The following is an 11457-nucleotide window of genomic DNA, read 5'->3' on the forward strand; positions in this document are numbered from 1 at the left end:
ATATATATATATATATATATATATATATATATACAGTTATATGTCTAGTTGATAGTACTAACAAATAAACGGACAAACAAACAAACAAACAAATAAATAAATAAATAAATAAATAAATAAATAAATAAATAAACAAAAGATAGATAAATAGATAAATAAATAAATAAATAAATAATACGAAAAATAGATAAATAGATAAGTAAATGAATAAATAAATAAACAAAAAATACATAAATACATAAACAAATAAATAAATAAATAATAAACAAAAAATAGATAAATAAATAAATAAATAAATAAAAAATAAATAAATAAATAAATAAATAAATAAACAACGGCCGTTCTACTAGCTGCCTGGCCTCGATACAAAAACAGGAAAAACAAAAAGAAGAAATGAAAGTAAACAAAACTGAAAAAGTTGCTGCTGCTGCTGCCGCTGCAGCAGCTGCAGCCGCTGCTGCTGCCGCTGCAGCAGCTGCAGCCGCTGCTGCTGCCGCTGCAGCTGTTGCTGCTGCCGCTGCAGCTGTTGCTGCTGCCGCTGCAGCTGTTGCTGCTGCAGCTGCAGCAGCAGCAGCAGCTGCTGCTGCTGCTGCAGCTGCTGCTGATTGTGCACTAGAGGCCTGTAGCTTGTGTTGCTGCTGCTGTTGTTGTTGCTGCTGCTGCTGCTGCTGCCTGCTTTTTAAGCCTCTGGTTTTCCTCAGAGAGAAGCAGCAGCTGCTGCCTATACACCGCAACTTTCTGCTGCAGCAGGTCGGTGCTGCAGCGCGTAGATTCAACGTAGATGTCACTCTGCTTCTGCTGCTGCTGCTGCTGCTGCTGCTCCTGCTGCTGCTGCTGCTCCTGCTGCTGCTGCTGTGTGTTTTCATTTGGGGTTTGTTGCAGCTTATCTGCAGCAGCAGCAGCAGCAGCAGCAGAGTGATCTGAGGTGAAGACAAAACCCCGACGGAAGTGTGTACGTAGATATCTATTGTCTTGCTGCAGCAGCAGCAGCTGCTGCTGCAGTGCAGCAGCAGCAGCAGTTGCTGCTGCACACTCGCGCTGCTGCAGCAGCTGCTGCAACTCCAACTCGGCTATCTTCTCCTTCAATGCGCACATCTGCTGCTCCTGTTCTTCCTGCTGCTGCTGCTGCTGCTGCTTTTGCTGCTGCTGCTGCTGCTGCTGCTGCTGCTGAGGAGTTGTGGCTGCACCGCAATCGCTTTGACGCTCAACTGCTGCTGCTGCTGCTTCTGCTGCTTCTGCTGCTGCATCTGCTGCTTCTGTTGCTGCTGTTGCTGCTGCTGCTACTGACAGGCAGCCTTCAGAGTTTGCTGGGGATGAAAAATCCACTGCAGCAGCAGCAGCAGCAGCAGAAGGAGCAGCAGCAGCAGCAGAGCCCCACCCCAGGCGTTTCATATCTTCATTTAAATTCTCCACCAGGTGCTCGCGGGGAAGCGACAGCAGCAGCTGCTGCTGTTGCTGCTGCTGCTGCTGCTTCTGCTGCTGCTGCTGCTGCTGCGCATCAGCAGCAGCAGCAAATGCCTCCCTTTCCTCTGTAGAAAGCAACGGGAAGGGGAGAGTTGGCTGCTCTCCTTGCTGTTTCAACTGCTGCTGCTGCTGCTGCTGCGGTTGCTGCTGCAGCTGCAGCTGCTGCTGCTGCTGCAGCTGCTGCTGCGGTTGCTGCTGCAGCTGCAGCTGCTGCTGCTGCTGCAGCTGCTGCAGCACACGTTCTTTGATTGCAGCAGCAAATGCTGCATCTGCTGCTGGCAGCAAACTGAGCTTGAGGCGAAGATGAAACTGCAGCAGCAGCTGGCTGCCTCGCCGGCGGCTCCCCCCCTCACACATCGACATCCTGCTGCTGCTGCTGCTGCTGCTGCTGCTGCTTCTAATGCTGCTGCTGCTGCTGCTGCTGCTGCAGCTGACACTTCATCGGGCGGTCATTGCTGTCTTTCGTTTTTCTCCTCCTGAATATCTCGCTGCTGCTGTTGTTGCTGTTGCTTCTGCTGCTGCCGTTGCTGCTGCTGTTGCAGCTGCTGGTGCTGGTGCTGCTGCTATACTATTACTTCTTCTTCTGCGGTGTATAACCAGTGGTGCTGTTGCTGCGCTGCTGCTGCTGCTGCTGCTGCTGCTGCTGACGAGAGCAGCAGCAGCAGCTGCCGCGGGCTCGTGTGGCGGAGGCAAATAGATGTGTATAAAGGAAAAGAATTGAATTAATTTTAATTATTTTATAATATAATTAAAAATATTATTTATTTTATTCTGCTGCAAACGAATAAACTGCTGCTGCCGCAGCAGCCACACAGCCGCCGCCACCGCTGCCTCGCTGGGGGCCCCTCTGTATTTTGTTGTTTGTTTGTTTTGTTTGTTGAGTTAAGAGGAAATAATTTAATTATTTTATTTATTTTATTTATTTAGTTCATACATTTGACTCCCTGACGGTCGATAGACGAGAGACAGCTGCAGCAGCAGCACCAAATCCAGTTGCAGCAGCAGCAGCAGCAACAGCAGCAGCAGCAGCAGCAGCAACAACACCCCACAGTGGGCTCGTCTCCGCTTCCTTCGCCTTCTTTTTTATTTCTTCAATTCAGATTCAGAGAAATACAAGGAGGGGGCGCATCAGCTCTTTGCTGCGGGGGAACCCATGAGGTTTGCTGCGCAGCTGCAGCAGCAGCAGCAGCAGCAGCAGCAGCAGCAGCAGCAGCATTAGCAGCTGCTGCTGCAACCTCAGCTGCAGCAGAATCAATGGGAATGACACTCCCAGCAGAGGCTGCAGCAGCAACAACCCCGTCAGTCGTCATTCCAGGGGCAGACACAACAGCAGCAGCAGCAGCAGCAACAGCAGCAGCAGCAGCAGCAGCAGTTGAAGCCTTTGGGGCTGTCAATATGAATTGAGTTTATAGGCGGTAGTTTGCTCCTACAGCTGAGCCCTTCGGTGTTCACCATGAGCTGAAGCAGCTGCAGCAGCAGCAGCAGCAGCAGCAGCAGCAGTGGGAGTAGTAGCAGCAGCTCGCACAGGCTGGGTTGCAACTTTAGCAGCAGCAGCAGCAGCAACAGCAGCAACAGCAGCAGCAGCAGCGGCAGCAAAGGAGGCATCATTTTCAGCTGCGCCCGTCACCATGTCGCCTTCAGTGGGACCGGTAGGCAAACTCAGCAGCAGCAGCAGCAGCAGCAGCAGCAAGAGTAGCAGCAGTAGCAGCAGCAGCAGCAGCAGCAGCAAGAGTAGTAACAGTAGCAACAGCAGCAGCAGCAGCAGCGGAAGAGTGCGTATGTTTTTGTGTTTGTTTGTTTTTTGTTTCAGTTTGCCCCTTGCTGCTCCCCAGCTTCATCAGCTGGAGCTGCTTTTGCAGCAGCAGCAGCAGCAGCAGCATCACCAGCAGCAGCAGCAGCAGCAGCAGCATTACCACGATCACCACTAGCAGCAGCAGCAGCAGCAGCAACAGCAACAACAGCAGCAACATCTATATCAGCCTCATCAGCACCACCATCACCATCACCCCGATCCCCAGCAGCAGCAACACCCCTAGCAGCACCACCTCCAGCAACACCCCCACCACCAGCAGCAGCAGCACCCGCCCCAGCCGCCCCAGCAGCAGCAGCAGCAGCAGCAGCAGCAGCAGCAGCAGCAGCAGCAGCAGCAGCAGGAGAGTTTGAGGTAGAGTCTATACTGAGGGTGAGAGAAACAGCCAGCGGGTTTCAGGCGCTCATCAGGTGGAAGGGCTTCGACCTCAAAGATGCCACTTGGGAGAAAGTTAGCTCCTTACAAAACCCCTATCTCAGGTAAATATATTTATCTTTTTTATAAATATATTTATAATTTTATTTTTATTTTGTTTTTATTTTATTTTTATTTTATTAAATATAAAAATAGCTTTTGTTTTATATATTTATTGTTAGTGTTTAGGGTTTAGGGTTTAGGGTTTGGAATGATAGACGGGAGAAAGTTAGTTCCTTACAAAACCCCTATCTCAGGTAAATATAATTAAATAAATATAAAAAAATAAATATAATATTATTTTTATTTTATTTTTATTTTATTTTTATTTTATTATATTTTAATAGGAGAAAGAAATAGCTTTTTTTTTATATATTTATTGTTAGTATTGATGGGGGTTTGGGCCCGATAGAGGTAAATAAATTTATTTTTTTTATAAATATATTTATAATATTATTCTTATTTTATTTTTATTTTATTAAATATAAAATATTTATATATTTCATTTCATCTATTTATTTTTATTATATTTTTTTTTATTATATTTATAATATTAATTTAATTATATTATATTTTAATAGGAGAAAGAAATAGATTTTATTTTATATATTTATTTTCGTATTTATATATCTTTATAGTATACGGATTGGTACTATACACTAGTAGTTTTGTGTTCTCTTTATTATATATTATATATTATATATTATATATAATATATTATATATATTATATATTATATTTATATATTATATATTATTTATTATATAATACATAATATATAAAATATATAATATATAATATATAATATATAATATATAATATATAATATAATATATAATATATAATATATATTATACTGTATAATATATAATATACAATATATATTATACTGTATAATATATAATACACAATACATAATATATAATATTTAATATATAATACACAAAACCCAATACAGCATAACAATAAAAAATAAATAAAATATAATTTTGTTTGTGTTATATACAATCAGGGCTCTGGCTGAGCATATGGTGGAGGAGTATAGAAAGAAAGCAAGAAAACACAGATTCATACAAACGCGAGCAGCTCTGTGTCTCTGGGCCCCTGCTCTCTACTGGGTGCCTGCGGTCAAGCAGCAGCAGCAGCAGCAGCAGCAGCAGCAGCAGCAGCAGGGGCAGCAGCAGCAGCAGCAGCAGCAGGGGCAGCAGCAGCAGCAGCAGCAGGGGCAGCAGCAGCAGGGGCAGGGGCAGGAGCAGGGAGAGCAGCATCTCAGTCATGTGCAGGCAGTAGCAGCAGCAGCAGCAGCTGCTGCTGTTGCTGCTGCATCGGCGGAGAAGAAAGCAGCAGCAGCAGCTGCTGCTGCTGCTGTTGCTGCTGAGCTGCAGCAGCTAGATGCAGCAATTGCTGCTGCTTGTCACCAGATGGATGTCGATGAGTTTCAGAATGTTATATACACCCGAAAGGCCTTAGCAGCAGAACGCCCAGCAGCAGCAGCAGCAGCAACAGCAACAACAGCAGCAGCAGTAGTAGCAGCAGCAACAGCAACGCCTGCTGCTGCTGCAGCTGCTGCTGCTATGCAGGAGAAACGAACCGCAGCGGTGAGGCATGGGAGAGAGAGCACCTGCAGCAAAAGCAGCAGCAAAGGCAGCAGCAAGGGCAGCAACAGCAGCAACAGCAGCCGTACCAGCGGAGGAGCAGCAGCAGCAGCAGCAGCAACAGCAGCAGCAGCAGCAGTGGGCATCCAGGAGCAGCAGCGAAATATCTCAGCCGAGGCAGCTGCTCTGAAGCCCAAGGCCAATGCATGCGGAGACAACCCCAGCAGCAACAGCAAAAGCAAGAGCAGCAGCAGCAGCAGCAGCAGCAGCAACTGCAGCAGCAGCAGCAGCAGCAGCAGCAGCGAAGTGCAAATGAATGTTTATGAGGCTCCCAAGCCTTTAAAAGCAGCAGAAGGGAGAAAGAAAATGCGCAAGATAGACTCACCAACTGCTGCTACTGCTGCTGCTGCTGCACCTGCTGCTGCTGCTGCCGCTGCTCCGGCTGTTGCTGCTGCTCCGGCTGCTGCTGCTGCTGCTGCCTCCAGCAGCAGCAGCAAAGCGAGAGGAGAGTATATTTCTTCAGCAGAAAATATGTGCTCCTCTGTCGGTACGCATAGGGGAACAGCAGCAGCTGCAGCAGCAGCTCCAGCAGCAGCTGCAGCAGCATCACCACAGGCAGCAGCAGCAGCAAACGCAGAAGCGCCGGATTCAGCTCAGGCAGCAGCAACTGCAGCAAAAGCAGCAGCAGAAGCAACAACAGCATCAGCAGCAACAGCAGCGGGAGCAGCAGCAGCAGCAAGTACATCATCAGCAGGCATAACCCCCCGGGGTGTAACAGCAGCTGATGCAGAAGCCTTAGCAGCTTCAGCAGCAGCAGCAGCAGCAGCAGCAGCCTCTGCAGCAGCAGCAGCAGCAGCAGTAGCAAAAGCAGCACCTCCTGCTGCTGCAGCTGCTGCTGCTGCTCATACAAATGGAGTTTTTGACTTCGCCGAGAAATTCAGAAGAGTGACGGAAATGTATGAAGAGTTGATGCGGGGCTTCAGCTGCAGCGAGTTGGGCTGCAGCACGGAGCAGCAGCAGCAGCAGGAAGAACAGCAGCAGCAGCAGCAGGAAGAACAGCAGCAGCAGCAGCAGCAGCAGCAGCAGCAGCAACAACAGCAACGACAACATGAACAGCAACAGCAGATGCAAGAACAGCAGCAGCAAGCTTCGCACACACAGAAACAGAATCGGAGTTACGATGCCCAGGATCGCCAGCAGCAGCAGCAGCAGCAGCAGCAGCGGCAGCAACAGCAGCAGCAGCAGCAGCACAGGCGGAGCGAGGAGGATTGGCAGCAGTATCGGGAGAGGAGAGGAAGCCCGGGCCAGCACCGTTCACAGCAGCAGCAGCATTATCAGCTGCAACAGCAGCAGCAGCACCACCACCACCAGCAAGAACGGCAGCGGCAGCAGCAACAGCAGCAGCAGCAGCAGCACGAGCGGCGGGATTGGCGGTTGCAGCGATCTGAGTCTCCTGATGTTGAAATACGAGCGAGGAGGATTCGCCGGGACTACAGGGAGGAGGACAGGGAGCAGCAGCAGCAGCAGCAGCAGCAGCAGCCGTGGTGGGAGCAGCAGCAGCAGCGGCAGCAGCGGCAGCAGCAGCGGCAGCGGCAGGGTGAGGCTTCTCGTGGTTCTAGTAGGGAGAGGGTATGGGAGCAGCAGAGGAGACACAGAGAAACAAACAGAGACAGAGAAGCAGCAACTCCTGCTGCGCATCGCAGCAGGCCAGGCAGCCGCCGCAGCAGCACAGGTCCTGACAGCAGCAGCTACAGCAGCAGCAGCAGCAGCAGCAGCAGCAGCAGCAGCAGTTACAACAGGAACAGCAGCAGCTACAGCAGAAACTATAGCAGCAGCAGCTACAGTGGCAGCTACAGCAGAAGCAACAGCAGCTACAGCGGCAGCTACAACAGCAACGGCAGCAGCAGCAGCAGCAGCAGCAGAGGCTACTACAGCAGCAGCAGCAGCAGCAGCAGTAGCAGCAGCAGCAGCAGCTGGTCATCTCGGCATCGCCGTCGGTCTCCGTCTGTGGAGGAGAGGAGCAGAAGCGGCAGGCGGGAGCATCCGTATTATAATAGGAATCATGATCAGCAGCGGGAGCGGTATCAGCAGCAGCAGCAGCATTCTCCCAGCTATCGTGAGCAGCAGCAGCAGCACCAGCAGCAGCACCAGCAGCAGCGGCAGCAATTCAGGGAAAGCAGACAACACAGCCCTAGGTCGTGTGAGGGGCGAGGAGACCACCGCTTGAGGCCACGCAGCCGCAGCCCTGAGCAGCAGCGGCAACAGCGGCAGCAGCAGCAGCAGCAGCAGCAGCAAGACATGCATCAAGAGCCGTTGCAGCGTTTTCAAACCCAAAGGGATTATTCAGAGGGATCCGCAAACGAAGATCAGCAGCAGCAGCAGCAGCAGCAGCAGACTAGCCAGCAACGTATAGAGGGGACAACAGCACAGCAGCGTACAGACAGACGTCAGCAGCAGCAAGACGACCATGAGCAGCAGCAGCAACAGCAGCAGCAGCAGCAACCGCAGCAACAGCAGCAGCAACAAGAAGCAGGTGCGAGCCTGCCGCTGTGGCGAGCTAACCGTCTAGGGCAGCAGCAAATGCAGCAGCAACAAACGCCGCAGCAGCAGCAGGCTCACAACAGCGGGGATGGCTATCTGAAGCAAAACGAACAGCAGCAGCAGCAGCAGCAGGAGCCGCTGCAGCAGAAACCACAGCAGCAAGTGCAGCTACGCGAGGCGCAACACCGACGAATGCAGGAACAGGAGCAGCAGCAGCAGCAGCAGCAGCGTCACGAGACATATGAACGCAGCTGGCGAGATGACCAGTGGTCTTCGTTTGAGGGTCAGCCTGAAGAACGCCGCAGAATAAGAGAGGCAGAATATATGAAGACAGACAGCAGCTCGAGTTTCTCTCTCCGGGCTGTCAGCAGCAGCAGCAGCAGCAACAGCAGCAGCAGCAGAAGCAGCGGCAGGTGTTCCTTTAGCAACGAAGGCAGTGCACCTCGGAGCCGCAGCAAGAGTTCAGGCCGAAGCTGCGAGCAGCCGACACACAGACGTGTCTGTGCGCCTGCTGCTGTGGTGCTACAAGCAGCATCAGACGCAGTAACACCAGAAACAGCAGCAGCAGCAGCTGCTGCTGCTGCAGCAGCAGCAACTGCAGCGGCAGTATCAACAGATTCATACTTCGCTTCTTCTTCCAGCCATACCTGTGTGCGTCAGTCATCTCGCTCTATTCACTCATCACAGGTAGGGGGGCACCGGGGGGCCCCCAGATCTGTGGGGGCCCCTGAGTCCCGGGGGGGCCCTCGGTCTATGGGGGCCCCTGAGGCCCCTCAGGGGCCCCCTAGAGGCCGAGTTAATAACTGTGCAGAAGGCCGCCGTGTTCTGCTGCGGAGCCGCTCGCGCAGCCGTGAATTTGAATTTGCCTCCGTTGTGCGGCGAGACTCAACATGCAGGCTTAGTGAAGCGAAACATACAGACGAGGGACAGGGAAGGGGGCCCCTGCGGGAGTCCCCAGAGGGGCCAGTACAGAGGATCGTGAGGGGGGCACCAGACGGGCAAATAGAGAGGCAAATAGAGAGGCCCTTGCGGGGGCCCCCAGAAGGGCCCGTAGAGAGAACCGTTAGGGGGCCCCCAGAGGGGCCCGTAGAGAGGTCTGTGCGGGGGTCCCCAGAGGGGCCCCTTCAGGGGCCCCCGGAGGGATCGCCAGAGGGGCGACCATCTCCCTGGAAAGTTTGGGGGTGTAAGCGGGAGCCACCGTGGAGGAAGAAACCTTTCTTGTGTTGAATTAGCTGCGAATGAGCAAAGGGAGAGGCTGTGGGTGGTGGGGTCAGCACAACTGCAACAGTAGTAGCTGGTGTGATACACGGAAGACAGCAGACAGGCCGTAGCAGCAAGAGTAGCACAAGTAGCAGCAGCAGCAGCAAGGGAAGGGTGGGCCGGAGACGAGACTCAAAGATGCTGCAATATACTGAAGGAGGGGGAAGCGGAAGTCTGCAGATGTGGTTTATGATAGGCCAGCAAGGGGACCCAGTGAGCAGCGGGATAGAGAGGCAGAAGCAGCAGCTGGTGCTGCTTCTGGTGCTGCTGCAACCACGCCAAAACCGTAAAAGAGAACTACAGCAGCATTTATAGCTACAGGGGGAGCGGCAGCAATCTGTGGGAGAGCTGAAGCTGCGGCGGTTGTGGCTCTATGGTAAGGCATCGGCGCAGCAACAGCAACACCAGCGGGACAGCCAAGAAGTATGGGTGTAGCAGCAGCGTATGCTAGAGCAGCAGAAGGGCCGGCTGCGGTGGCTACTGGTATAGAGGCCGCTGGTAGTGCAGTCGTCTAGCGGGAGTGAGCGGCAGCAGCCTTGGCAACGGCGGGTTGCAGCGCGGCTCATAGATAAGGGCTAAGCACTTCACGCGATTCGCCTGGAGGCAAGCGGACGACGACCCGAGGCCGTCAGCGAAGCGGGTTGCGGCTGTTGCTGTTGTGGGGGGTGGGCAGAACGGGGCTCATATATCATTCTTTTATGCAGCGGGAGGCAGGAGGGGCAGCCGATGATGTACTCCAAGATAGATCTATGCAATGCAGCGATAGAACGAAGCCTGGTGGTGGGATTGGCTCCGGCGAGGCCAGCAGTGGATAATAAAGAAGAATATTTCATCATAGATGAACGCCACACAAGAACATGAATCAATATTAACATGTTGTTGTTGACTCAAATCTACGATGTTGACTTGAGCTGCGCTGCTCGTCAATCCCATTCATCTTTTGCATTCTTTGGCGCTGCAGCATGCTAAAGGATTCCTCCTGGAGAGAGGGAACTGAAAGTAGTCGATGAGGAGTTGGGGGGGTGTATCTTCCTTCTTGATTATTTATACTACGCCGTAAGTGATGGTAGGTACTCTTTCCAGTGGAAGCTGTTGGATTCCGTGTCAGTGCACACGGTGACCATCGAACACCGGAAGGGGGGCATGGCGTTGAGGAAGTACCACTAGCCTGTGTGCCGGGCTCGGTCCAGTTGCTTATGCTATAAACTCTCAAACATCAGGTGGGGGGTTCGGACTCGAGTCTTGCAGCTTCATCACATACTTTCAAGGATCAGCACGAGACTGCCGCTAGATGCGGGTGGTGATCGCTGTCTGCGTGCTGAGAGGGAGAGGGATCGTCCCTCGGTGAGACGCGCGCTTTGGCGCGATGCGAGCTAGGTGTCAGATGCATACGGGGCTCTAGCACGGCCCCCGGCTCGCCTCCAACCACCAATTTTCCTTGTGGGGAGTTTCACAATGGGTGAGCTCTAGTCTCAACATAGATTTTCCTTCAGGTTCCTAGGGGCGTCCTAGTTGTAGGATGCTTATCCCTGTTTGTTTGCGGTTCCTGGAGTCGCGAAGCACCGTTTGGTCGTGTATTCTGCTTTTTCCCTCATTTCATATCCTCTGTAAGGTATACATACAAGTCCGCATCATCTGCTCCGATGCTCTGTTGACCTGCTCTGCTCGACCATCGGTATCGGATGGTAGGCCGTTGACATTGCTAATTTAGTGATGAAAACGATCGTCGTTTCCAAGCAAAGCTTTGGGACCAGCTGTGTTCGCATCTGGATGATAAGCGGATCCACAATCCCAGGGTATCGAATGAGGCGGAACGCTAATAGCTCTATGCTATCTGCCCGTGTAGAGGGTTCCGTTGTCGGGGAACGGTGCGCGATCTTACTGGGTGAGTCCACCACCATCACCAAATTGCGTCAGATTGATTCTTCAAATCAATCTGACGCAATTTTGGTGGTGGACTCACCCAGTAAGATGGCGCATCTTTCCTGGCGAATCAGCGGCGAAGTCCAAAGTTACTTGGCTCCACTGCCGTGAAGGAATTACCACGCGCTGGAACAGATATGCTGCTTCAACATGATTAACCGCCGTCAAGGCTCCGTAGCGGGGGAACAACATTAGTGTTAGTGTGGATCCGCATAGTGGGCCTGCAATAAGTTCTGCACATTGCGTTGTAAGCCTTCGTCTTTCCACGATGGCCAGTTGGGACGCACGTGATTCTCAAACACCTGATCGTACGAGAACAGAAAAGGTCAGCCACACTTCCTCGACGACAACACAGCATAGAGAGCCGCTATCTCAACGTTTAAACGAGGGAGCCTAGACGTTGCTGAAGAGAAACTTGCTAGGCTCAGTGTCCAGTTGTGTATTGATCGA

At 51.7% G+C, this 11457-nt stretch overlaps 2 protein-coding genes across 2 annotated transcripts; one reads left to right on the forward strand and one right to left on the reverse strand.

Moving 5' to 3' along the window:
- Positions 1–612: 612 nt before the first annotated feature.
- EMH_0026960 (uncharacterized protein) lies at positions 613–1821 on the reverse strand (the record flags this gene model as incomplete). Its single annotated transcript, XM_038022015.1, has 1 exon — positions 613–1821. One exon carries the CDS (start codon positions 1819–1821, stop codon positions 613–615), a length of 1209 nt encoding a protein of 402 aa, XP_037879199.1.
- Positions 1822–3092: 1271 nt separating this feature from the next.
- EMH_0026970 (uncharacterized protein) lies at positions 3093–9399 on the forward strand (the record flags this gene model as incomplete). The annotated part of the gene is made up of 4 exons (XM_038022016.1): positions 3093–3113; positions 3275–3753; positions 4701–9007; positions 9281–9399. The coding sequence occupies 4 exons, from the start codon at positions 3093–3095 to the stop codon at positions 9397–9399; spliced, it is 4926 nt and encodes a 1641-aa protein (XP_037879200.1).
- Positions 9400–11457: the final 2058 nt, after the last annotated feature.

Source organism: Eimeria mitis, genomic scaffold, assembly GCF_000499745.2.
Source record: "Eimeria mitis Houghton genomic scaffold, Emh_scaff995, whole genome shotgun sequence".
Lineage (NCBI taxonomy): Eukaryota > Apicomplexa > Conoidasida > Eucoccidiorida > Eimeriidae > Eimeria > Eimeria mitis.